This window comes from Vulpes vulpes, chromosome 7 (genome assembly GCF_048418805.1).
Source record: "Vulpes vulpes isolate BD-2025 chromosome 7, VulVul3, whole genome shotgun sequence".
Classification (NCBI taxonomy): domain Eukaryota; kingdom Metazoa; phylum Chordata; class Mammalia; order Carnivora; family Canidae; genus Vulpes; species Vulpes vulpes.
The window spans coordinates 15,461,525-15,486,391 of record NC_132786.1 but is presented as its reverse complement, the minus strand read 5'-3'; the positions used below and the strand labels follow the sequence as shown (position 1 = coordinate 15,486,391).

General features: G+C 63.4%; 1 protein-coding gene across 4 annotated transcripts in view; it reads right to left on the bottom strand.

Moving 5' to 3' along the window:
* CAMK2B (calcium/calmodulin dependent protein kinase II beta) overlaps positions 1–24,867 on the bottom strand; it is a 77,405-nt gene that overhangs the window by 21,157 nt on the left and 31,381 nt on the right. For all 4 annotated transcript variants that reach the window (XM_072764959.1, XM_072764960.1, XM_072764961.1 and 1 more), the window contains exons 3-6: positions 13,730–13,789; positions 7,667–7,721; positions 5,880–5,945; positions 586–658 (exon numbers count right to left, since the gene is read on the bottom strand). In XM_072764959.1, coding sequence (XP_072621060.1) covers positions 586–658; positions 5,880–5,945; positions 7,667–7,721; positions 13,730–13,789 — 254 coding nt within the window. The remainder of the gene's footprint in view (positions 1–585; positions 659–5,879; positions 5,946–7,666; positions 7,722–13,729; positions 13,790–24,867) is intronic.

Genomic DNA, 24,867 nt, shown 5'->3' with positions numbered 1-24,867 from the left:
CAGCCTTAGAGACACAGGGAGGCGGGGAAGTCAGAGGGGGCGCTGTTCCTCCTGAGGCCACACTGTGCCCTGGGGGGTGACAAACTGTTTTGCCCAGAGCTGAGCCAGGGTTAGCAGACACTTCCAGAATGGGCTGGACACTGGCAGCGACCAGCAGGGCCAGCCCCTCACCCCTACACCCTTGGCATCAGCCCCACCTGCGCACACATCACCTGTGTGCCCCCCTGCCAGGTCTGTGTCCCACCTGGAGCCCGGAATGACACCCCAGGTGACATGTGCTGATAGGCTGATTTTTGACCACTGCCTCTCAGTTCTGAAGCCTGGAGGCATCTGGAGGGACATGCGCGCGCACACACACACATCTGCACGTGCATTCTCACATGCGTGCACACATATGCACACACAAGTACACACCTGCGCACATTCTCACACATCTGCATGCACCTTCTTGCACCCCCACACACAAGCTCATGCACACTCACACGCAGCAGCTCCTGGCACTCCCACTGCCCCTCCAGGGCCTCCTTTTTCGAGACATGCAGGTACGGACGACAGACACCTGGCAGAGCAGGGCGGGGGACTCACCTTGAGATCCCTGTGGACGACCCCCATTTGGTGGCAATGGAGAACCGCCTCCAGGATCTGCTGGATGCAGTGACTGCGGCAAACAGCAGGCGTGTTAGTGAGGGTGGCCTCGAGGGGCAGGGGGGCAGGGTGCAGGCATGGGGTGCTGTGTGGCACTGGGGTTGTGGGGAAGCAGGGGATCAAGATGCAGCCTGCCATACGGGAGAGGAGATGCTGGCCAGAAGAGAGTCTCCAGGACCCCTTCCTCACCCCCACGGGCCGGCAGAGGGCACAGCCAGCCCCCTGCACCCCTGCTCAGCCGTCTCCTCTGACCCATTAAGCGACACTCAGAGGAAACACCTCTGCTCCCCGTGCACCCTCCCCAGGCTCACACCGACTGCGCCCGAAGCTGGGCCAGGCGCCCTCCAAGAGGGGGCTGGGGCTGAGCCCACACCCTGCCAGGCAGGCTGGCACTACGCAGCAGCGTGGCACCCGAGCACCAGGACCACACTCTGTTCTGGGGCAGCTGCTGGAGCGTTAACAGCCCCAAACGTCCACGCTGACTGCTGGCTGCTGGCTGCTGTGCTGGGCCACCCGGGGCTCTGAGCCAGGGAGCAGTCTGGGGCCTTCTGGGTGGGAGGAAGAGGTGGGGGCCACCCTCAGGCACCTCGGACACCTGTGCATGAACAACATCGCCGAGCACAGACCCTGACGCCCGCCCCGCTACACGCACCAGCCTCTGGCCTGAGCCCACCTCCCGCAGATGGCCCAAGGGGTGCACACAGTTTCCAGCTGCCCCTAGAGCCAGCCACAGGCCGCCGGGAGCCCTGGACCTGCCCGGGGCCACAGTTGCAGCCCCTTGGTGGCGGTGGGGGGTGCAAACTGCTTCAGGACCCCTCCTGCCATAGCTAGACCCTGCAAGGTGACGGCCAGTCAGCTGTGGCGTGGGCTTCGTTTTCCTAATGGCGCACTCCAGGCGGGGTGAGGCACCAGACTGGTTCCTTAGATAGCTCTGGCCACACCTGGGGACCATCGCCTGCTGCCTGAAAAAGGAGACCTGTTTCCTCCCTGCAGCAGCCAGAGCCTGGAGACCTGCTGATTGATGATTCCTGAGCTTTGTGGAGGTCAGGAGACAACCCCTGATACCCCCCTCCCATGTCCTGAATTTCCTGCCCTCGTGTCCTAGGGTCTCCTGTCCCGTGTCCTGGCCTAACTCGCCCTCAAAGCCTTTCCTGCTCACATGACTCCCACAAAGCCCTCAGTCCCCGGGGATCCTCATCTGTGTCCCGGTGGCACCAGGCCCACATCCAGCCACTGCCAGCTCCCGGTCTACAGGCACAGGCTCGGGCCCCGTGGGCTGATCCCTCATGGCAAGCTCACCGTGGGGGTGGGGGGTTGGAGGTGGAGGGAACCCACTCCACGGGGCAAAGCTCTCCGGAGGCCCCCTGCTAAGGCCAGGCAGGCCACTGGGTGCAGCAGAGACAGGGTGACACCCCCAGCACTGGCCACTGAGGTCGCTGAGCCAGGGCCCGGGGTGGGAAACACCTTCCTGGCCTCCAGAGAGTGGCCACTCACAGCCAACCCGGAGCCCTGGGCCATCAGATCCCTGGGGCCACCCGCACGCAGCTTCTGCCCGGAGCGAGGGGAGCCCAGGCGGACCAGCGCCTTCCTGGGCTGCGGCGGCTCTGCCCCGGCAGGCACCCAGCTGTACACCCTGCAGGCCCTTCCCGGCACCGTGGCCTCTCCGTCCCCGGGCAGGTGTGGCCTGGGCCTCCGGCCGCTCCCGCCAGCCCTGGGGTGACCTGGCTTCCGGGCAGACCTGCTGAGCCCGCGGCACATCCTGCTTCACCTCCAGGTCACGCACATCCCGCCTTCACCCGGAGACCATCCCGTGGCGGGGACAGCGCCCTCTGCACACCCCATGTTGGCCGTGCCCACAGCAGTCCCACGGCAGCCGCGGGCTCGGGGTGGGTGTCCCTGCACTGGCCCGCGGCCTCCGTGGCAGTGGACAGGTGGCTCTCTGCTCCCAATTCTGTCTCTGCCCCACCCAGCAGCAAGACGTTCTGAAACTGTTTGTTGGACCCACGAGTCCATGTGCTGCGGGACAGATTAGTAAAGTGGGCTCCGGGCGGGTGGGCTGCACCCTGCCCTCCCCATCTCTCCTGGGAGTGCCGGGCCCAGACATGCACGGGCCAGCAAAGGGGCTGCATCTCTGCGACAGCATTGCAGGACTTGGCTGTGCCTGCGACTCTGAGGACCTGCTCCAAAAGCTTCACAGCCACCCCGGTGGAGAAACAGGCTGGTTTCCCATCCGCCGCCCGGAATGAACAGGCCGAGCACACCGTGGGCAGCCCTGCCCTGGGGGGCCCCCCGGGGCCCAGACCACCGGCCCTCCTCCCCACTCCAATCTGAGCCCACAACCTTGGTGCCATTATCCCCATGGGACCTTTCTTGGGGGTCAGAGTTATTCCCAAGAGAGCTGCAGACACTGGCTGGGTCCTGGTCCCAGACCTCTGGGCTCAGAGGTCACCTCTGCTGTGCCCCTGCCTCCTCCTCCTCCTCCCCCCACCTCTCGCTGGGGCAGTGGAGTCTCAGGAGGCCCTTCAAACATCTCTCAGGAGCCGCTATCTTACTAGCCTTTTAAAAACCAGGTTCTAAATATTTTGAATTTTGATTTGCCTGCTTTGGAAAAAGACCCTTCAGTTTTCGCACAAACTGCCAAATTCCTCCCAAGTGGGAAGAAGAAAGAGGTCAGAAAAGCAAGTCCTGCTTTGCCCCTGCCTCCTCCAGAGAATCCAGGTGCTAGGAGCCGAGGACTGCTCTGCCGCGAGCAGCACCCCTGGAAGGGCCGCCGATTCACCTACGGGGGCCCGGACCACCCCGCGTGGCCAGCCTCCTGGGTCCCTGCCTCAGCAGGCCCCGACCCCTCCCGGCGGCATGGGGGGTGTCCCTGGACACAGGCAATCAGCACTGCCGCCCTCCCAGGATGGGAGTGAGCTTCAGCCCGTCTGCCACGGTTCCCGACGATGCCTGTGGGTCCTGAATGTCCACCCAGGTTCTGTGGGGCCCTCCGGCCTGCAAACAAAGCACCAGCACAAAGGGCAAATGCAGGGCATCTCCGCCTCGACCCAGGGACCAGAGCTGCTGGGAGAAGAGGCCACTCGGATTGCGGCTTTATCAGCGGGGGCAGCTGGAGGCATGGCCCCAGGGCATCCTGCTCCCCTCGTCCCCTCCTCATGGCTGGGCCATGAGTAAGGCAGGCTTTGTGAGAGAAAGCTAGGCATTGTGTGTGCACCCCAGCCCCATCTCCTCTGGGCCAGTTCCAAGGGGTCTCGAAACCAGGAGAGCCTCCTCGACAGCCCCCGATAGGCCAAGAGGCCTGCAGGAGGAGCAGGTGGTGAGGAAAGAGCTCTGAGGCCACGGGTGCTGGGGGCACCGGGTGTGGGGCATGGCCGGACACAGAAGGCAGGCCGTGTGGGCAGGCTGGGGTGGGCCAGGGGTTCCCAGCCAAGGGGGAGCTGCAGCAGCAGGCGGGATCGCCCCTCAGCCAAGACCACCTGCCGCGGACCACAGGGGAGGTGCCAGGCCCCCGGGGAAGTAGTCAGTGCCCAGGACTAAGGCCCCCGGAGCAGGGCGTTCCAGGCTGGGAAACGGAGGGCTGCGAAGGCAAACTGCCCGGATGGAGGCAGCCAGGTAGTCCTGGCGGCAGAACTGGAAGGCAGCCCTTCTTATGCCGGCTCTGCCCTGGTGGTGGGCCCCAGGACCCTGACTGCCCGGCCCATCCGGGGCCTGCGGGCCCCAGAGCTCCTCCCACCTGGCGGGGCCTGCACCTGAGGGCCCTGGAGCTCCTCCTACCTGGCGGGGCCTGCACCTGAGGGCCCCGGAGCTCCTCCCACCTGGCGGTGCCTGCTCCTGAGGGCCCCGGAGCTCCTCCCACCTGGCGGGGCCTGCACCTGAGGGCCCCCAGAGCTCCGCCCACCTGGCGGGGCCTGCACCTGAGGGCCCCGGAGCTCCGCCCACCTGGCGGGGCCTGCACCTGAGGGCCCCGGAACTCCTGGCCCAGCTCTGCTCCACTTCCTACTTTTCTTGAAAGAAGAAAATAAGAGCCAGAACTTCCTGCTCCAGAAGGGGGCCAGCACTCCCAGGCTAGTGAGCAAAATGAAGGTCCTTCGTCAAGGAGCCTCAGAAAAGCAGCCTGTGCCCCGGCGCTCTCCGGCAGGCAAGGCAGAGGAGAAGCCCAGCCCCACCTGTCTCTGACACCCTCCCAACCCTGGCCCTGACTCTGGCGGACCACCCGCCTTGGGCTCTGGGGTCTGTGGGGACCCAGGCAGCTGCGGGACTCACTCAGGCCATTAGCAGCAGGCGAGGTCACCCACGGGTGCAGAAGCAAGTCACGAAAAGCTACTTTAAAAGATAATTATTCATTTTCTTGATTAGAAAATACATGCTAATTAATGAAATTTTTAGAAATAAACAAGTAACCAAAAAATAAAAATGGAAAGCATCCATAGTTAATGCCACTTCGAGATGACCAGTGTCAGCCTTTTATCTCTGTAAAGCGAGGGTCCCACGCCAGCGGGCAGGGAGCTGCTCGTCTCAGTGGTGTGCAAGCTGAGACGCAGGGTTGGGAGTGGCACTCCCGCAGGGGCCATGGCAGGTCACCAAGGGCCTCTCCTTCCAGGAAGGAGGGCCCTGCATCCCAGCAGCGTGCTGCAGTGGCACCCAGAGGTCACTGGGCCCCTCATCCCCTGTGATGGCGGACCCGGAAGGGCTGCCCCGGAGCCCACACGGAAGTGTCACCCAAAGGAAGCCTGAGTCCCTCCATTGCTGCACATGGGGCCTTGGCTTCCCACCCACAGCCATCCCATGAAGGAAAGCCAGCAGACATGTTCTGGGGCACAGGCCCCCCTCGCCTTCCCATCCTGCCTCCAGCCCTGGGAGGGTGGCATGGAAAGGAATCCCTGCCCTGTGTTTGGAAGAGCATTTGGAAAGGCCCCCTGAGTGCCCGCTGTGGGCCACAGATGAGGTCCAATGGAGGGGCAGGAGAGGGACCCTGGTCACTCCTCCTTCCGGCCGCCCCAGGGAGAAAGCCCTCTGTGGGCCAGTCCCCACCAGTTGCCCGCTGCTCTGGGCACCTGCTCAGGAGCTCCCAATAGGGCTCAGCTGGGCTGGCAGCCAGGCCATGGACTAACCCCAGCCCGGCTGACCGTCTGCCTAGGCCCCGTTAGCCGCTATGCACACAGGAGCACACGTGGGCCATGGGGGCAGGGGTGGGGAGAGGAGAGGGCGGGAAGGAGTGAGGGCTGCACACCCACCTGGCATCCGCCTCGCTGTAGTACTCTCTGGCCACGATGTCCTCGAAGAGCTCCCCACCCGTGACCCTGCAGGCAAGGCAGACTGAGGTCACAGACTCCAGAGACCCCATCATCCTCGTCACTTCCATCACTGTCATCACCACAGACAACATCAACACCTATACCACCTCCCCCTCCTCCATCTCCTCCTCCACCTCCTCCCAGAAGATGACGGTGGGGAGACCTGTCTGCCCCTGAATCCACACTTTCCCCAAGTCTGGGGCCCCCTGAAGGGGATGCCAACCCAGGCTAGAAGTAGTTCCCCAATTCTGGCCCACCAGGCCTTAGAGGGTCTGTAGTATGACAGGGAAGGCTGTGGCGGGGGCAGGAGCCGGTCTTTACTCTTCCCCACTCCCTCCCTGTGGCCCAGGGCATCCTGGGTGCCCAGAGCAGGGGCTGCAGCAGGGTCAGGACCACAAGTCTGTGGGCTGCAGAGGCTTTCGGGGAGGGCCTGCCGGGCCTAGGCCCTTTCTCTCCCCACGCTCTGCAGACACACCAGCCAAGGACCTCTTGCTGGCCTCCCAGAGCCTCTCCCCATACTCCTCTGCCATGTAGGCCTAGAGACTTGAACCTACACATGTGCATGCACACACCACGTATGCAGTTACACATGTGCACACACACGCATTAGCATGCACACGTGTGCACATGGACACCCATACCCTGCTCTCTTCCTCCCTGTCCTCTGAATCATACCCACCCACTTGTTCACTGCCACCAGGGCCTAGGCATGGCTATCCTCCAGCCCAGTGGCCTCTACACTGTCTGTGAAGGCGGCAGGTGAAGCTGGGTGGGTGTGGGGGCCCACGGGGGTGCCAGCAAGCCTGCCCCCTCTGCAGGGGCCGCTTCAGGGGCCGTGGCACAGACGTTTGGGGACAGCCCCAGCCTAGCAGTGGCAGCTTTGTCCCAGGCCAGCCCTGGCCACCTGGCAGGCAACTCAGAGCATTGTCTTGTGGAACATGGGGTGTTGAGAGGTGACCAAGCCTCTACAGGGACAGTCCCAGCCTCCCTTGACCAGAGGACCTGGAATGCTGGTCCACTGCGGGCTCCTGAGGCTGCCCCACAACCGTGGCAGCATCTGTCCTTTGAGGGAAGAGCAGCTGCCCCGTGCAGGTGTCCCATCACACTGGTGACAGCACCCTGGCCACGCGGCCATCCAGAGGCCACTAGGGGCCGCCCAAAGCCTATGGCCCCTGCCCACTCCCTTCCCAGTCCCCAGCCACACTGACTCACGGAGAGCTAAATATAGCTGTGTAGTGGGAGCTGTCAGGGAAGGACAGGGATGAGCTCACTCCTCCTAAACCCAGCAGGAAGTTAGAGGCGCCAGAAGCCCCAAAGCCTGCACATCAGACGATGCATACGCACACGTGTGTACACACAGACACATAAGTGTATGAACGTGCACACGTGTACACACGCGTGCACACACACACACGCTCATGCCAGTGGGCTGTGGTGAGGACCCCAGAGGAACGCCCCTGTGACCGCTCCTGGGGTCCTCTCCTTCCTCTCACCCCTCTGCCCGGGCCCCCCCGGGGTCCCGTAGACAAGAGGGCCCAGGGGGCAGATCCCACCTTGTGGGGCTCCAGGCACCAATGGTGCAAAGCACACAGGGGGTGGGGAGGCTGTGCTGGTGTGGCTGCAAGGTAGGGGGCCTGGGAGTCGGGCCAGCCCCCGGGGGTGATCCCCACTTCTGCCCCCAATCCCCACCCCACTGGGAGCCTTGCATCCCCAGCTCCAGCACTTACAGATCAAAGACCAGGTAGTGGAAGCCCTCCTCGGAGATGCTGTCGTGGAGGCGCACTGTAGGAGACAGGGGGCTGTGAGGGGCTGGCCCAGCCTCTATCAGCCCTTGCCACCCAGACCCCCTCCCTCATAGGGGGCCCCCACCGCATAGGTAGAGGCAGGGCCAGGTGGGCGGGCAGCAGGCAGAGGCCAAGGAGAGAGCCCCGGGGCTGTAGCCTCTGGGCGTCTGCTGGTCCCGGGCAGCGGGGGAGCAGGCGGGCTGGGGTGCAGGGCGGAGGCTCGCCGGACACCGGACGGGCCCTGGACAGGAGCTGCTTACAGGAGAGGAGTGCAGGGGGCCCGTTGCTTGCCGCTTGGGACCAACTCCGGGGCCCAGGGAGGCCCCGGGGGGGCTCCAGAACGGCACCCCTGCCAGGTGCTCCCCTAAGCTGTCCGCTTGTTCTTGGGCCCCTGAGCCTGGCACAGCACACACCCGAGCCTCCCGCCCCCGGGCACACTGGCGTCCCTTAAGGGAGGGGGAGGAAACAGCCCCGAAAGCAGCCTTGACCCAGCACACCTGGGGCCCAGCACACCTGGGGCCCAGCACACCTGGCCGGAAGCCGGGCTGCACCTGGCTCCGCCCAACAGCAACGATGCCCGGGAATGGTCACACGGCCACCTCCCCGCACGTTTGGGAGCCTGCCCCCCGCAGATGCCGCCCATAGCCTCCAGCCGCCCGACAGCTGGCAACCCAGGGTCTCCAGCCCAGCTCCCCGGCACACAGCCCGGAAAAGCCGAGTGGCCCTGCATCCAGCACCCCCCCAGCCCCTGGCCACATGCTCACGAACAAGGTCACCCGGGGACGTCAGGGTGGACTCCTGCCCACACCCCAGCCCAGGGCTGACTGCAGGCTGGCCTGCTTCTCCCCGACACCCCAGACCCCTGCTCACTGCAACCTCTGCCCAGGCCCCTCCTGCAAAGTCTGGGGAGTGGGGAGTGGGAGCTCACCACCTCCTGGTGCCGCCCCGCCTTGAGCCCCAAGGGGGGAAGGCCTGGGCGCCCCTGAGGGGCATTCCAGGGGGCCTTCCTCCCCTTCCCCAGGGGGCGGGCCAGGGGTCCATAATGCTGGGTGCCGCAGGAGGCCCCGCCCCCAGTACTGGTGGGAGGGTCGGGCTCCCAGGCCCAGCCAGGGGGGTCCCACCCCCTTGCCTGGGAGCCACGGGGAGTCTGGGAGTGGAGCCTGTGTGCGTGTGCACACGTCTTTAAAAAAAAAATCTTTTAACGTTTAAAAAGCAACTGCACGTTATTTTAACGGTTTAGAAGAAAACCCGTCTAGCGTATCAGACGGGACTTCTGAGAGAACGGAGCAAGACGGTGAGCTCACGAATCCACTTACAGAAACACAGGCAATCCCTGACACCACAAGCAGGGTGCCCGGTGACGACAAAGCAAGTCCTGCCGCACCCCGAGTCTGGCCTGGAAGCCCCCCAGGCCACGACTCCTCCGGGGCCTGCGCCTGAGTCCCAGGCCAGGGGGCACCGGGCAGCCTCTGGACGGCCGGTGGCAGGAGAGCCACCCGGAGGGGCGACACCACCAGCTGCGGGCCTGAGCACCAGGAGATGGGAAACCTCTCCCCAGCTGCCCCGGCCTCTGCTGTCCAGGCAGGAAGCCCCCAGGGCGAGTCCTCCATGGTGCCCACCTGCCCAGCTCAGGGGGGACCACCCGGCAAAGGAGGTGTGCTCTAGCCTCAGCAGCCACCATGGAGCCAGGCCCTGGGGAGAGAGGATTAGTATGCAGAGGGGAGGCTGAGTGGAGGCTGGGAAAGGCTGAGGGAGGCTGAGGGAGGCTGGGCAAAGGTTGGGGGAGGCTGAAGGGAGGCTGGGGGGAGGCTAGAAGGCGGCGGTGGGGAGGCTGAGTGGAGGCTGAGGGAGGCTGTGAGGAGGCTGAGGGGAAGCTGGAGGGAGGCTAGGAAAGGTTGGGGGGAGGTGGAGGGAGGCTGGGAGTAGGTTGGATGGAGGTTGGATGAAGGCTGGGGGAGGCTGAGGGAAGCTGAGGGGAGGCTGAGTGGAGACTGTGGGAGGGTGCTGGGAGGCTGGGAAGAGGCTGGATGGAAGCTCTGAGGAGGCTGAGGGAGGCTAGGGGGCAGCTGGAGAGAGGCTGGGGGAGGCTGGGGAAGAGTTGGGGGAGACTGAAGGAAGCTGAGGGGAGGCTGGGGGACCCCTTGTCTCTAAAGAGAAACTGTACCAGCTGGGGAGGGCTCTGGCTGGGCAGCTGGTGCTGGAGGGCCGGCTCTGTGCACCCCATTCCCCGCGTGACGGCTCAGCACAGGCCCCGCATGCCCACCCCGTGCTCTGCAGCCCGTTGGGCGGGGCTGGCGCCTCCAGGACCAGAGCCAGAGAGCACAGTGGTTCCAGCAAGTTCACTACGGAGCCGCCGCTGGCTCTGTGGCCACAGAACTGAAGGAAGCAAGGACGCAGAGCCCCGCACACCTGGGTCCACGGCCCATGCAGGGAAAGCCGAGTGTCGGCCGTCGGGGAAAGGAGCGGCACACTGTCCGTCCATATGGAGCATGTTACTTAGCCTCGAAAAGCAAGGAACGTGAGCACCCAGCTACGAGGTGGGCAGGCAGTGGGGAATCCCAGCTGGACCCATGGGTGATCCCACCTCTGGTCCCTAGCGAGGACCAACCCACAGACACAGCATGCATGGGAGGTCCTGGGCCTGGGAGGCCAATGAGAGTCAGTGCTCCTGGATGCAGACGTTCCAGGAAAGTCTGCAGTGCAGAGGGAACATTCTGGAACATGGGGGAGGTGGAGCAGAGACTGAAGTACAGAGGAAACATTCTAGAACACAAGGCAGGACTGAGACGGGTGCAGAGGGGACTTCCCGTTCCCTTAGACTCTGGAGGGGCTCTCTGGGGAGTCGTGGGAGCTGTCTAGGGGCAGGTGAGGGGCCGCTTGGCCCGGGCCTGGGTCTGCCCAACCTCACGCTAGACCGAACTGCCCCCCAGGCCCCTGGGGGAGGCAGGGGGATCTTGTTCGGCCAGGTGCAGCGGAGGGGCTCCCCATCTTGTGCTGCATCCTCAGGGAGCACTGTGTTCAGGGCGTGGGGGGGCAGGAGCCTTAGTCTCCCCATCCGCACAGTGGAGGTGGGAAGTTTGGGTACAGGGTGGTGACGGCTGCACACGTACATGCAACTGACCCACGCACCTAGAAATGGTTACAATCATAAATATTACGTGTGTTTTACTACAGCTTAGGGGGGGAAAGCAGCACCGTGCTCCTCGTTCTCTCTCCCTCTCCTGTCTCCATGTCCCCGTCCCCATGCAGCCTGGGGACCCACTGCCACATCTCGAAGATGCTCAAATGGCCCTGACGAGACGTCCACGGAGGGAGTCCAGCCTCCCACTACCAGCCCCATGAGTGAGCTCCCTGGGAAGCAAACCATAAAGATTCAGGAAAACCTGTGGAGATGCAGCTCTGGCCCATGTCCCCGGCCCAGGTGCCCCAAGGACCCCGTTCTGCTCCTGCTGTCTCGAGGCCCACGTTTTCATTCTGCTCGGATCCCGCAGGTGACGCAGCCACCTTGCCGCGCAGCCGATGGGCCCTCGAAACCGCAAACGGAAAATCAGCGCCCCGCGCCTGAGTCGTGCCGCCGGCAGCACAGGTACCTCGACCCAGGTGGAGAGCCCCAGAAGCTCAAGGGCTGCAGACCCCGCAGGAGCCGCCACGACCTGCCCTTGAGCATCCCCAGGTCACTCGGGAGAGGGGGCTCGGCCTGGCCTCCACCTGACTCCTCCAGGCTCCTCCCAGGCACTCCCTGGGGGTGCCCACCTCCACTGTGCAGATGGGGAGACTGAGGCTCCTGCCCCCCCCACGCCCTGAACACAGTGCTCCCTGAGGATGCAGCACAAGATGGGGAGCCCCTCCGCTGCACCTGGCCGAACAAGATCCCCCTGCCTCCCCCAGGGGCCTGGGGGGCACTTCGGTCTAGCGTGAGGTTGGGCAGACCCAGGCCCGGGCCAAGCGGCCCCTCACCTGCCCCTAGACAGCTCCCACGACTCCCCAGAGAGCCCCTCCAGAGTCTAAGGGAACGGGAAGTCCCCTCTGCACCCGTCTCAGTCCTGCCTTGTGTTCTAGAATGTTTCCTCTGTACTTCAGTCTCTGCTCCACCTCCCCCATGTTCCAGAATGTTCCCTCTGCACTGCAGGCTCCCCGGTGTTCTGGAATGAAGCTGCTATGAGGACTTCAGGGTCTGATCGTAAGTGACCAGGAACAACACCGGGCATCCAGGCAGGGCAAGATATCTTTTGAAGAACTGTCCCAAAATGCCAAACCAAAGAACACCTAGGTCCTCCCGCTATTTAAAGGGGATTCTTGACGATTGCTCAGAGTGGTGACCTACTGTGGCCTGGTGCTCAGGGGAAGCAGGGGAGGGGGCTGGCGGGAGGGGGAGGGGTGGAGTTGGCTGGTGGAGGTGTCTGCCAGGAGCACTAGGAAAGAGTTTTCAGCCTGGAGCCACAGAGGGCCCCAGCCACAGAGGGCCCCAGCCGGGTTGGGGAAGGTCAGAGGTCAGACCGAAGCCCATCATTTGTGCAAACATTCCCCCCCACCCCGCCAGCGAGGAATGGCCTGGGGTCCCTGTGGACACCTGGCACACTGGTGGAAGGTTCCAGTTCGTGGGCCCACCGCAGGCCCGAGTCAGCTTTCCAGGAGCAAGTCAGGCCCCTGCATTCCGGCGGGTCCCACACACTGGGCTTGAGAACCTGGAGTAAAAGCGCTGGGCAGGACCCGGGGCTGCAGCAGCCTTGGTACAGGGGGCCGCCCAGGATGTGGGGGTTCACTTCCCCCTGTCCTGCAGGGCCACAGGCTCCCAGGACCAGCTCTAGGGACTGGCAGAGGCTTTCTGGAGCCCCTTAGGCCTCCACGAGGCCAAGCCCTGGTTCGGGAGTGACATGCACCCCCCACCCCCCAAGCCAGTGGCTCCAGAACTGGCTGCTCCATACCTCCTGCTACTCTTTTTTTTTTTTTTTTAATTTTTATTTATTTATTTATGATAGTCACAGAGAGAGAGAGAGAGAGAGAGGCAGAGACACAGACAGAGGGAGAAGCAGGCTCCATGCACCGGGAGCCCGACGTGGGACTCGATCCCGGGTCTCCAGGATTGCGCCCTGGGCCAAAGGCAGGCGCCAAACCGCTGCGCCACCCAGGGATCCCTCCTGCTACTCTTTTTAAATAGCATCCTGGGCCCTGTCCTGGCACAACTAAACCAGAATCTTGGCAGGAGCGGCCCAGGACTCCACCTTGACAAGCTCTAGAGGCTGCAGACCTGTCATCCCCTCCACGCCCCCTGGCTACTTCGTGCAGTGGGCCCCTCAGAAGTCCCTAAAGGGCCAGAGGCAGAGCAGGGAAGCCAGGTGGACATGCACACCTGCCCTCCAGGGCAGCAAGCAAGGACCACCCTAGAACCACAGGGGTGAGCATGTGGCCGAGTGAGGGCCAAGTGCCTTGGAGGCCCCAGTGGACTTCTAGGGTGTGCTGCTCCTACAATGGTGTCACTTACAGGGATATGACCTGGAGTTTCAGAGAAAGGGTGACCATCCTGAGGTGAAGGCTACAGGCTCCCGAGGCTCCCCTGCCCCTGACGGGACCCCAGCCCTAGGCCACACAGTTCTAAGGACTGGCAGGCGACAGCCAGGTCACCTGAACCAGACCTCAGACCTCAGGCCGGGACCGCCTGCAGTGGTCTCTGAGGTTTCTGGTTTCCAAACGTTTTTCTTCTTAATTGGGCTGCCTGTGGCTTTTCTGAAGCCACAGAATGTTTTCACCAAGATCACAGCTTGGAGTTAGAGGGATGGGTGGGGCCCCATCCAGGTAGAGCTCCTGCACGGGGCTGCACCGACCCCCCCCAGAATCACTGCAGGTCAGGAGGAAGAGCCATTTCCAGGGGTCTGGGGTGGCACCCTCGTATGGAGAAGGAACAGGACGCCTCTGGGTGTCTCTCTACCAGTCTGATTGTCGGGAGGAAAAGGCCACAGGCCGCGGGGCAGAAAGCCGGGACCCCTACCCCCTGGGATAGCTGCTCACCAATGTTGGAATGCTTCAGGAGACGGCAGATTCGAGCTTCTCTCTCCAGCTTCTGGTGATCTGGGGACAGAAAGCAGCACAGTGTGACCTCATGCCCCAGTAGCCAGCCCCCGCCCCTCCCCTGAGCCCAGCACCACCCAGACCAGTGGGTGGCCCGGGGAGGGGCCCATCACCTCTCTTGGCATGCGGCTGCCCAGTGTTCCCCAGGAGAGGCCCACGGAGGCAGAGGCAGGAACCCCATGTGGTCCAGGGGGACAAAGTGCCGTACGTTTCACGGCAGAACTGACAGCACCAATTTATCCTTCACTTATCTGTCCTCAATCCATACACTGGAGCTTCCTGCTGAAACCTGGTGTGTTCCTCATAGTTGGCTGTGGCGCTGGTGGAGCAACGCTGTCCGCAGGGCGCGGGGGGGGGGGGGGGCAGCTGGGCAGCAGGCAGGGTCCCCATGAGCTTAGTAGGACTCTGCTGGACCTCTGGGGTGAGGGTGCACAGATCTACGAAACACTGGCCTGAATGGTGTGCTGGTGCAGGGGGAGCTGATGGCAGGGGACCTGGTGCAGGGGGAGCTGATGCAGGGGGACCTGGTGCAGGGGGAGCTGATGCAGGGGGACATAGTGCAGGGAGACATAGTACAGGGAGACCTGGTGCAGGGGGAGCTGATGCAGGGGGACCTGGTGCAGGGGGAGCTGATATAGGAGGACCTGGTGCAGGGGGAGCTGATGCAGGGAGACCTGATGAAGGGGGACCTGGTGCAGGGGGAGCTGATGCAGGGGAGCTGATGTAGGGGGAGCTGGCAGGGGAGGACCTGGTGCAGGAGGAGGTGGTGCAGGGGGACCTGGTGCAGGGGGAGCAAGCTCTGGGCACTAAGGAACCAGCCTAGGAGCACCCCCAGCCCCAGCCCCAGCCCCAGCCCTCCTCTCAGCCCTTCGAGGCCAGCACTTCGGTTCCAGAGGCAGGGCCTCAAGGAATCAAGCAATTTATCAGAAATGTTCTATTTCAGACAAAGGTACGAGGACCATTTTAATAAGTGACGGAGATTTTAATAGCAAAACACCAAAAAAACCTCCACATTTCCATTGGCTAGAGAATGCACAATTAACACGGCTACGGCCGCACAACAGGATTCACTCTTGAGCAGCGTGTGCGCGCCACCCCGGCTCACTCACATAAGGCTGTGTGAACAAGCCACTTACAAAGGAAGACCCAAAACGTGCTTTCATTCACACAGGGCACTGGTTCACACATGTGGCCAAACTGCCAAGAGAGGCAAGATGAGGAGGGCAGCTGCCCCAGGGTGGGGCATGCCCAGGGAGGGGGTGCCGGGGGTCCTGCACCCCCCTCCAGCCCTGCACCTGCTGAGCTCCTCAGAGCAAGGGCCTGGCACCAGCCAAGACCACAAGGCCTGCCTGATTGGCCGGGAACCCGCAGACAGCACCCACCCGCAGGGTGCAGTTGATGTGATCTCCTCAGGCCTGCCAGGCCCTGGGCGCTGCCTGGGGGCCAAGACCTAGGCATCTGAAGGTCCTTCTGCAGGAAGGGAGCCTGCTACCTCCTTGTGGTCAGCTCTCCCTGGGCTGAGTGACAGTGCTGGGCTGCGGTAGGGGACAGGCTTGCAAACGTGCATGGCCCTTCCTCACGCCTGCAGACAGGAACTCTTGGGGGACGCTCTCTGGGAACACTCGGGTCCACCCCCCACCCCTGCACCCCCGTCCGCCCGGCCCTCCCGTCCCCGGAAACGCTAAGCCCTCCCTGCCCTGCCTGCCTGGCTCCCACCTGTGGCCAGGCGCCCAGGCTTTGCAGGGTCCCAGCAGAGCAGCAGGGGACAGGCCCTCACCCTATCCCTCGCCCCCTCACCCCCCACGGCCCCCCGCGGCCCTGGCGCTGTCCTGTCCCCTCTGTGGCAGGAGCAGAGCCCAGTGGACAAGACACAGCAGGATTCACGACGGCAGACATGGGAAGAGGTCCGAGCACCCCCCCAGGAGGGATGGATTGGGCTCAACTGCAGCAGAACCGCGCAGCGTGGATTCCTCTTTTCCATCCATATGAAGCCCAAACAGGCAACGCTACACCTACCTGGGGGGTGGGAGCCACCTCTAGAGGCCTGGTGGAAGGGGCTGTCCCCACAGCCAGCACCGCGCCCCGCAGCACAGCCGGGGTGCTGGTTTCTCGGCGCTGTTTTTTCTCTCCTAGGATTTTAAGTTACTATCCTGAACGTTTTTCAAACCTAGAGGAAAGTAGCGCCAACACTACGAAATCCTCAGAAAAAGCGCTTCTGCAGAATCTGTGCTTCCGTATGCACGTGCTTGTTTTTTCGGAGCGTCTGAGAGAAGCCCCACACTTCACGTCCTCCCACCAGGTGACGGCTCAGCGAATACGTGGTCAGGACAAGGACGCCCTCCATGTGACTCAGGGCAGCCCCCAACCCTGCAGACTGTCCAGCGCGACACAGAATGTGAACCTGACCTATAGGACCTGCTCCAGCTTTGCCCACCGTCCCAAGAGCAGCGGAGTGGACACCCCCGAGGGTGGACGACAACTGAGAAACCGTCTGCAGGGGGGACAGGGCCGGAATGAAGCTCAGGTCACGTAGTGCTCAGGAGGATAGGCAGGTTGGGAGCTGGGGTCATTTTCATGCCCAGAAATCAGGACAAAACTGCATGTGGGAACCCACTTTTCAGAAGTAAGCCCCTTAAAAGACTATTTCATTCCTGAAAGCTGTCTCCGAGGGCACAGCCCCACCCAAAAGATGGACCGCGTCCCGAGCGCGTTAGGGGAGAGGAATTATTTGTGTGGGACCAGGAAGGGGAGGCCTGGCTGCACGGCCCACACGCAGGATCCACCCACAGCCACAGCAGGTCACTGACCCTCCAGGCCGTCCCTCTCGGTAGCAGGCCAGCAGCGCACCCTGAAATTAATAGTCCAAGACAATATTTCTGGGCCCCAGATAGAATGGGAGGCTGTCCCCTTCTTAGGACAGGCCCCTGGCTGTGGGAGGACGAAGCCAGCTCCCTCACCCTGCCCACAGCCCTGAATTCTTCCTTCAGCGGTGCACAAGTTATTGCTCAACTTCCAAACTAGTACCATAAGCCCCATCGTGGCCACAGTGAAGCAAGTCAAATTTAACCCGTGTCCCGGCCCTAAATTGCCAGCTAGAGCCGGGAAGGACACCTCCACTGCCTCCTGTTCTCCAGTGGGCAGCAGCATACAGGATGGGCCAGCGACCCTGCACTAGCCCCAGGGCCTCTCAGAGCTGCTTGCTGCCCTGCTCATCCCTGCCACCCACCCCCTTCCCGGTGCTCTGGCCTGGGCGGCTGCCAGGACTTCAGACACCAGACACCAAAGCAGTGACCACTGAGCAGCCTGGGGGGTGAAGCCGGGACAGTGCCTGGGCTGCCCAAGGCCCACGGCGCCCCAGGGTCCCCAGCCCAGCACCCCACCAGCCATGCCTGCTGCAGTGACGTCCCGGCCGGGCGGGCAGCAGGCTACCCCAGGAGCGGCTCACCAGGCACCTGCCAGGGCTGTGGCCGGATGTCCTGAGTGTCCAGAGCACCCGGAGTTGCCCCGAGGACCAGACACCTACCTCTGTGGCCCCACTGCCGGGGCCACGGGTTAGCACGCTATCATGGGATGATGGCACATGCCCCAGAATATGCACAGTACCAGCGCTAAGGACAAGAGGACCCCAAGAATTTATCCCACTGACACCCTGTGTCCTGGCCCCAGATGTGGTCTCCTCTCCCCAGTCTACTATGTCAGACCCAGCCTGCATCACCCCCACACGTGCACAAGCCCCAGGCACTTTTGACGTCATTTTGCATGTATGGGTCTGAGGGTGACCTCTCAGATGGGATGGGGACAGAGGTGGGGGCCCAGGAATGAGGGCAGAGGCCAAGCACCCCCAATATCTGGGAACCCCATAAAGGGGAGGCCCCCCTGCCCTATTCCCTCCTGAAGACCCCAGGCCAATACCGACCGTTTCCTGGGGACCCAGGGGACGTGGGCAGTTCCAGGTCACAAGGAGCAGGGGCAGCAGGGCCGTGAGCCCCGGGGACAGAAGAGGCACAGGCCCTGATGCTGCCTGCAGGAGACCAAGGGGACGCCATCACACCATTGTGGGGGTCTGAAGAAGTCTGTGTCACGGGGGAAAGACTGGCTGTCACGGGGATTCCTGAGTTCAACCGGGAATCGTCTGGACACACCTCTCACACGCTTGGGATACATTCGCACACCCGCTCCCATGAGGAGGGCTTAGCCCATAAAACGGCTCTTTGTTTCTCCCACTCAAGAAACAGGGTTACGGAGAAAACAGCATTCATTCACATCCTGAAACAGCAAAATAGACACAGGACCCCAAAACACCAGTGACCCCCCTGCTGCCCCCTGCCTGAATCCCAGACCTGCAGCTCCACAGCCTGCAAGGCCGGGAAGCCCTCCTGGGTTTCCCACCACCACCGCTGCACCAGGCCTGCCCTGAACGCTGGGCCCCCCCCCCCGGGAGAATGCCCCCAGGCTCGGGAGCTGGGGGCCAGGTCAGGGGGTGGCTGCAGCAGAGCCCTATACACCCCACACCGTTCAAACCCCAGGAGCCCCCGAGCGACAGGAGGCAGGGGCTACTCAGAGCTGTCACCGTGCCATGCCACATGGGGCCACACGTGGGCACCGTCTGTTCCACGTACACAGCAGGCCTGACCCATTGCACTCCAACAATGTCCCGGGGAATGGCAGAGGGAGACTGAATCCAGCTCCACACAGCAAGTGCCCCAGGCAGGGCCCCCCCAGGCAGGGTCTTCCCCCAGGCAGAGTCCCCCCCAGGCAGGATCTCCCCCCAGGCAGGGTCTCCCTGCAGGGCCCCCCCAGGCCATGTCCCCCCAGGCAGGGCCCCAAAGCGGGGTCAGGAAGCCGAGGGTGGTGGGAGAGAACATCTTCCGCCGCACTCTGTAGCATGAGTGGCAGTCCCAGTCAAGGAAGCAGGTGCACAGACCCCAGGCTGGGGCTCCCCGTGGCCTCCTCCGGCCCTCCCAGCCCTGCCACCATCCTCTACCCGCCCCGGCACCCACCTGCTCCCGGGCTGTGGGTGACTCAGAGTAGAGCTGGGGTGGGGAGGGTGCCAGGAGAAGGGGGACAGGAGGGACGTGGGTGGGTGCCTGGCCCCTCGCCAGCTGCCAGGAGCAGCAGCAGAGCTGTCACGGGCAGAAGGACACCCGCGAGGCACTGGCGCAGGCGGAGGGGGGATGGGAAGGGGAGATGGGCCCACCTGGCAGGAGGAGCTGCCAACCTGCCCCCTCTCCACCCCCGAGGCTTGGCCTGGGACAAGTGACACCACCTCTTGGGAAAAACCAGCAGTCGTGCTGGCTGGAAGATGAAATCCCACACGGAAAGTCCACACAGCCCAGCAGGTGGCGGGGGCTGCCGACGGTGGCGGCTGGACCCCCAAGAACCTCTGGGATGGGATGGGGGGGGCCGTGTTCACTGGGGAGCCCCGCCAGCTCGAGGCGCTCCATCGATGCCCACACGCAATCTGGGGAATGACCTGGGGATGCAGGGATGGCACAGGGCTCTGGGCTGGGGCAGGAAGACTAGGACGCAGGCCACAGCAGCTGCTGCCCAGAACGGCCCACCACGTCCAGCAGCTCCTGGACAGGGCCCGTGGAGGTCTGGGTCAGGGTCAAGCCCCTGCCCCGGGGCCATTGTCCACTTCTGCATGGACACACGAATGCCTGCTGAGGTCCCAGGAAAGAAGGACGCCCACTGGGAAGGGGTGGGCAGGACAGCCAACCCTCAGGCTATGGGGTGTGGGAGTGTACGTGTGTCTTGGCCCTAGAGGGAGACACTGAACAACACTGGGGGCCTGGTGGCGCATGGGGGTGGGCAAGGCCATGAGAGCCCGGCAGCAGCTCAGGTCCCTGGCTACCGCCCTGCCAGCTGGGGGCCATGAACCAGCCAGAGACAGAGCCGCGGGAGGAGGCTAGATGCTGACCACCTCAGGGCATGGGGCGCAGTGGCCATGGGGACACTGGACATGGGGACCCTAAACCAGGCCAAGCCTCCCTCTCAGTCTGTTTCCCTATGTATGAAAAGGGTGGGAAGGTCCCAGGGAGAGGAGTTGACAGAGAGGAGACTCCAAGCCCAGTCCCGCCCCCACCCCCACCCCCACCCCTGCAGCGTGCCCTGCAGAGCTGGGCACCTGGCCTGTTTTTCCTACTCCCCTCCTCCAACCCCCATCTCACAAGACACCCCAGGCCACTGGCAGGTGTCCCTACCCCCTTTGCCAGGACTTCTGTTCTTCTAGAGGGAAGTGGTGGTCAGTGCCAGCACACAGACAAGAACCTGTTGCCCCGGCGACGCCCCTCACTGGGCCCTGGGATGTCACTCAGAGGTCCTTCCCCTTCCTCCCACCCACCTCCATACTGACACCATCAGATGCCAACAGGGAGCTTCCTAGAATCTTAGGAGGCTCAGGGATATCCACCATCACACCAAATGCCGTCCAGCATCAACCCTGTAACTCTCAAGTCCCCAAACTCTCAAAATCCCAAGGGACAGAGCTGGGGCTCTGAGCTGCTGAGCTGTCCTGTCCGGGACATTCCCACCCCCAGGGTCCCGGGGAGCTGGGTCGGGAGCCCCAGGGAAGAAGCAGGTCATGGGAGCTGGGCAACTTCAGGTCGGAGCATCCACACCTGCTCACACCTGTGGCTCCGAGCTCGGCTCTGTCCTCAAACAGCGTCCTGTGGGCACTGGCTGCCAGCTGCCAGGTACACACTGCTTTCAGGAGGGGGTCGCCTCCGAGCCGGGGCTTCCATGCTGACGGGGCCCACAGGGAGCGTCAAGGGGCAGCTTGGGGTCCTGCCGGGCCACCTGGGACTAGCCTGCCCAGTGCTCTGCACTGGCCCCCAAGGCTACCAAGAGCTCCTACAGGGTAGGGCTGTTATAACCGTTGCCCTGACTCTGAGATGGGGCATGGGGTACGGGGGGGGGGGGCTGGAGGGAGGGGCTGGGCTGCCCCTGGAGGGCTGGCACCAGAACCCAAGTACTGGCAGCCATGGAGAAAGGCCTAGCCATCCCGCAGAGCTTCCCGTGGTCCACCCGGTCCGCTCCGGGCTCCCTCGGGTGCCAGCAGAGCAAGGAGGATGAAAAGATCCCCCCACGCCACCCCTGTGCAGGGACTTCTGTGCGTGTTTTGTTTTAAAAAGGCAACTCGGCAACCAGCAATTACCGCGCCAGTGCCAGGCAGCTACCCCACCCCAGCAGGGCGTCCGTGCCATCCTGCAGCTGCCACTGGGACAGAGACCAGCCACCAGGCCCGCCCCACACGATGGCACCGTGGGGCGGTGCAGCAGCTGGGTCCCCAGGGCCCTCCCTCCCCGGCTGCGGCCGGGCCCCTGAACCAAGTCCTCACGCCCTCCGCAGGCCCTCCGCTGTCACCAGGACGAGGTGCAGCTCAGCCCTGAGACAGCCTCACAAGAGGCCCCACGTGCAGTGCAAACTGGCTGTGGGCTTCCCGGCCCCACGGCCACCATCCTGGGCAGACCAGGTGCAGTGGCCCCTACCCCTGCCACGGGGGACTGACCATATCCCGCGGCGAGCACCGGGACCCTCTACGCCCCTATCACCACGACACTCGTGTTGCCAGGGGCACCTCGAGAGCTGGCACGCCGACCTCCCTGGGTCCCCAGCCAGGGTCATACCGGCCGCTGCCCATCTCAGCCCTCTGGGATCTGCATCCTGTGCATAGCTGTGCCAGTGACCCTGGGGCAGGATGCCCACCCTCACCAATGGTGTTTATCCTCTAGAAGACTCAGTCTTGTCCCGTGGTAGGACACTGTCACCTTCCAGAATAGGAGGGCATGGTGGCGGGAGAAGCTCCCCGGTGGCTCTGGCAGCAAGCAGAGACCGCATCCCTTCCACGCTGGGGCTCTCCCCCAGACAGTGCAGGGCTCCCCCGTCACAGTCCTACTCAAAGAGGGGCTGGACCCCTCAAGGCCTCCGGGACCCGCCAAGAGAGAGTGCTGGGGTCAGAACCCGAGCCTGCAGCCGTCTGGGGGGGGGGATCTCTTGATGAACATTGGGGCAGGCAGGGATCCCTTCACATCTGGGGAGTGACAGGGCTGCTACGACAACCCCACCAGGGTGCAGGAGCTCCCAGAGGTTCCCTCCTGACGACCCCCCATGACCCCGGGGCAGTCCACCTGGCAGGGACTGCTGCCCCTGGCCCCTCTGCAACACCGTGAGGTGGGCACCGCTGCTGCCCGAGTCTCGGGAGCACGGACAGCACCCAGGCCACCAGGTCCCAACGCCCCTGGCACTGACCCAGCATTCACCAAGGTAGCCGTACCCCAGAGTCACCCTCACCCCAGGCGCCGTACTCTCCACCTCACCTGCGAGGCCGCCAGGGCCGCCACCGGCCTGGCCTCGCTCCTTCTTCCTCCTGCCCTGGGCTCTCCTGCTGTGCCCCCACCACCCCTATTTTCAAAAGCTCTGACTTAGCCCATCTGGTTGATGAATTGATCACAAAAAAACTATTCTTTCAACCGCTCTGTGTATACTGCCCGATAAAACACAAAATGCCCAGTCAAATGGGAATCTCAGATAACCAATGAGGATTTTTTAGCATGTGTGTCCCAAATTCAGACGCACAACAAATAATTTCCTAGTGGAAGTAAGGCCCGTTCAGTTTGGACCGTATTTGCATTCAGGTTTTTTTCACGGTCTATTTGAAATTCAGATCTTACAGCTAAATCTGGCGGTTGCAGCCCACTGCCTGGTGGCGCCCCTCCTCCTCTGACATGGGAACGGGTCTCCAGGCCCCCAGCTCCTCTTCCTACCCCTCCTCCCTGGCACAGGGTATCCCCCCCCACCCCGATCCCTGGGAGATCAGCTGCGCTAGGGGAGGGCACAGAGGGAGAGGTCCCCACTTCCACCCTCCAGGTCCCTGGGGACCCCTCCCACTGCCCAGAGTCCCCTGGAGCCCCAACATGAAGGCAGACTAAACGTTGGCTGATGGAGGTGGAGAGGGGGGTCTGGGACATATTTATTCTAAAAAAAATCCTTGTTTATCTGAAATTGGGAGCTGCTTACACCGTGAGGCCCTGGCTCAGCCCGCGGGGCGCTGCGAGGGGCCAGGGAGGAGCGGAGGGGTGACCAGGTCGTGGGGTGGGGGAGAGGGAAGCTGCTCCCGGACCCGGGAAGGGGGGGACTGGGGGTGGGAGAAGCAGAGGGAGGGGACGGGTGGAGAGGGGAGGGGAGGGGCGTGGGCGAGGGGAGGGAAGGGGGAGGAGGGCGGAGGATGGGGTGAGGAGACGGTGGGGAGGAGCCCCGAACTCGGAACTCCCCGCGCAGGGGGGGAGGGAGGGGCGCCGGCTGCGCATGCTCAGCCGGCCCTGCAATGCGGCGCCGCGTCCTCGCTAACCCAGTTCCGCGGAGCCCGGGTCGCCTTGCCGGCTCTGGGTCATGGGCCCCGCCCCCCACCCCGCGCAGGCCTCGGGTTCAGCCCCTCCCCATCACACTTTCCCGCAGGGCGCCCCAGGCCCGGGCCGGTGGCCCCAGGTGACCCAGGGAGGGGGCTGGGGGTGAACGGGGCATCAGCTTGGGGGGGGAGGAAACCCAGAGGTGAGGCCTGAGCTCACCTGTCACTCGGTGCCCCCACCTGTCAGGTCGGCCCCACGTTCAAGCGCCCACCTGTGAGAGCAGCTCCTCACCTGTGAGGGCAGCCCCCCATCTCTGAGGTGAACCCCAGGTTTGAGCCCCACCTGTGAGGGCTGCCCCATTCCTGACCCCCAGCAACCCCCCAGCTGGGTGAAAGCTAAAGCTGCCCTTACTCCCAGCTCTGCTCAGCTCAGCTGTGTGTCACTGAGCAAGTCTGCTTCCATAGGACTTGGTTTCCTCATCTGTGAAATGGGTGCCCACCCCGACCTCAGAGGGTATGGACGGTCACTGAGAAGCCGCGTGGAGATGCAGTGCCACCGAGGTTCAGGACCCAATAACCGCCCAGGGCCCCGTTCCCAGGCAGTCTTTCCTCCCCCACGAGCAGCCACCGCCCAGAGTCACTGCTGGCACCTGCTTCCCAGGTGCTGGCGGCTCATGTCCACAGCGTGCCCTCCAAAGGCAGCAAAAGTCCCCCCGAGGAGCAGCCACTGGTGCTGCCAATGGGCTGGGGGAGGGGGGCCCACAGCAAGGCCCAAAGACCCCCTTACCCTGGCCCAATTACTGCCCTCCAACTGTTGCTGTTAATCCACCCAGTACGTTCACATGAATGTCCCACAGTTCCTTTTTTTAAATTTTTTTCCATAGTCCCCTTAATAACAGACGAAGCTTTAAACATCTATGTCCCGCAGCCTGGGGCACACAGATGGGGTGCAGCGGGTGCGTGCACAGGCCCCAGTGGCCCCCTTGTGTGCCAGTCAGTGGGCAAGCCAGGCATCCTGAGTCCAGTGCCAGTGAGCTCCTCCTCACTGGGGGCCGGCAGCCTCTTGATCATCAGAAGCCTCAAAGGACCCAGGCTGCTGCTCCCTGCAGGGGTGAGTGGGGCCCCCTCCATGTGATCTGGACTCACATAACAAGTGGAAATGAAGGAGGAGGCAAAGCCTCCTGGGAAGTTCCACTTCCCATCACTCCTCTTTCTAGGGCACTTCCCCGGACACCCTACTTCCCACCCATGGGCCCTCTCTCCATCCCTCCCCCCGGCAGGACAGCTGGGCATGTATCTCTGACATGATCTTCCTGGCAAGGGACTGGTTTGGTGCTTGCCACAGAGGCAGCCAGGCTGGGAGCCCTTGCTCAGGCCACTGGGGCCCCGCTGGAGACAGCCACCGCCGGGCCTCGCCTCCCTGCTTCCCGGCATCCACGGAAGTGCCTGGAACTGGGCCCTCCCAGGTGCTTAGGTAGCTGGCTGTTCCATATGACCAGGGGCCTCCCCTGCAGACCCAAGGCTGCCGCAAGCCCTCTAGACCCCATCCACCCCGTCCCCACCCCAGCCTCACACCTGGAAGCCTAACCCGTCTCCAGCAGACTGTCCTTGTACCTCATCAAAATTCATTCACTCCAAGCACATGCTCATCCCCTCAAAACCATTTCTGGAGCGCTCGCCACCTGGGCAGGGTGTGGGAGACACGGTGGCGAACCAGACAGTCAAGTCCCTG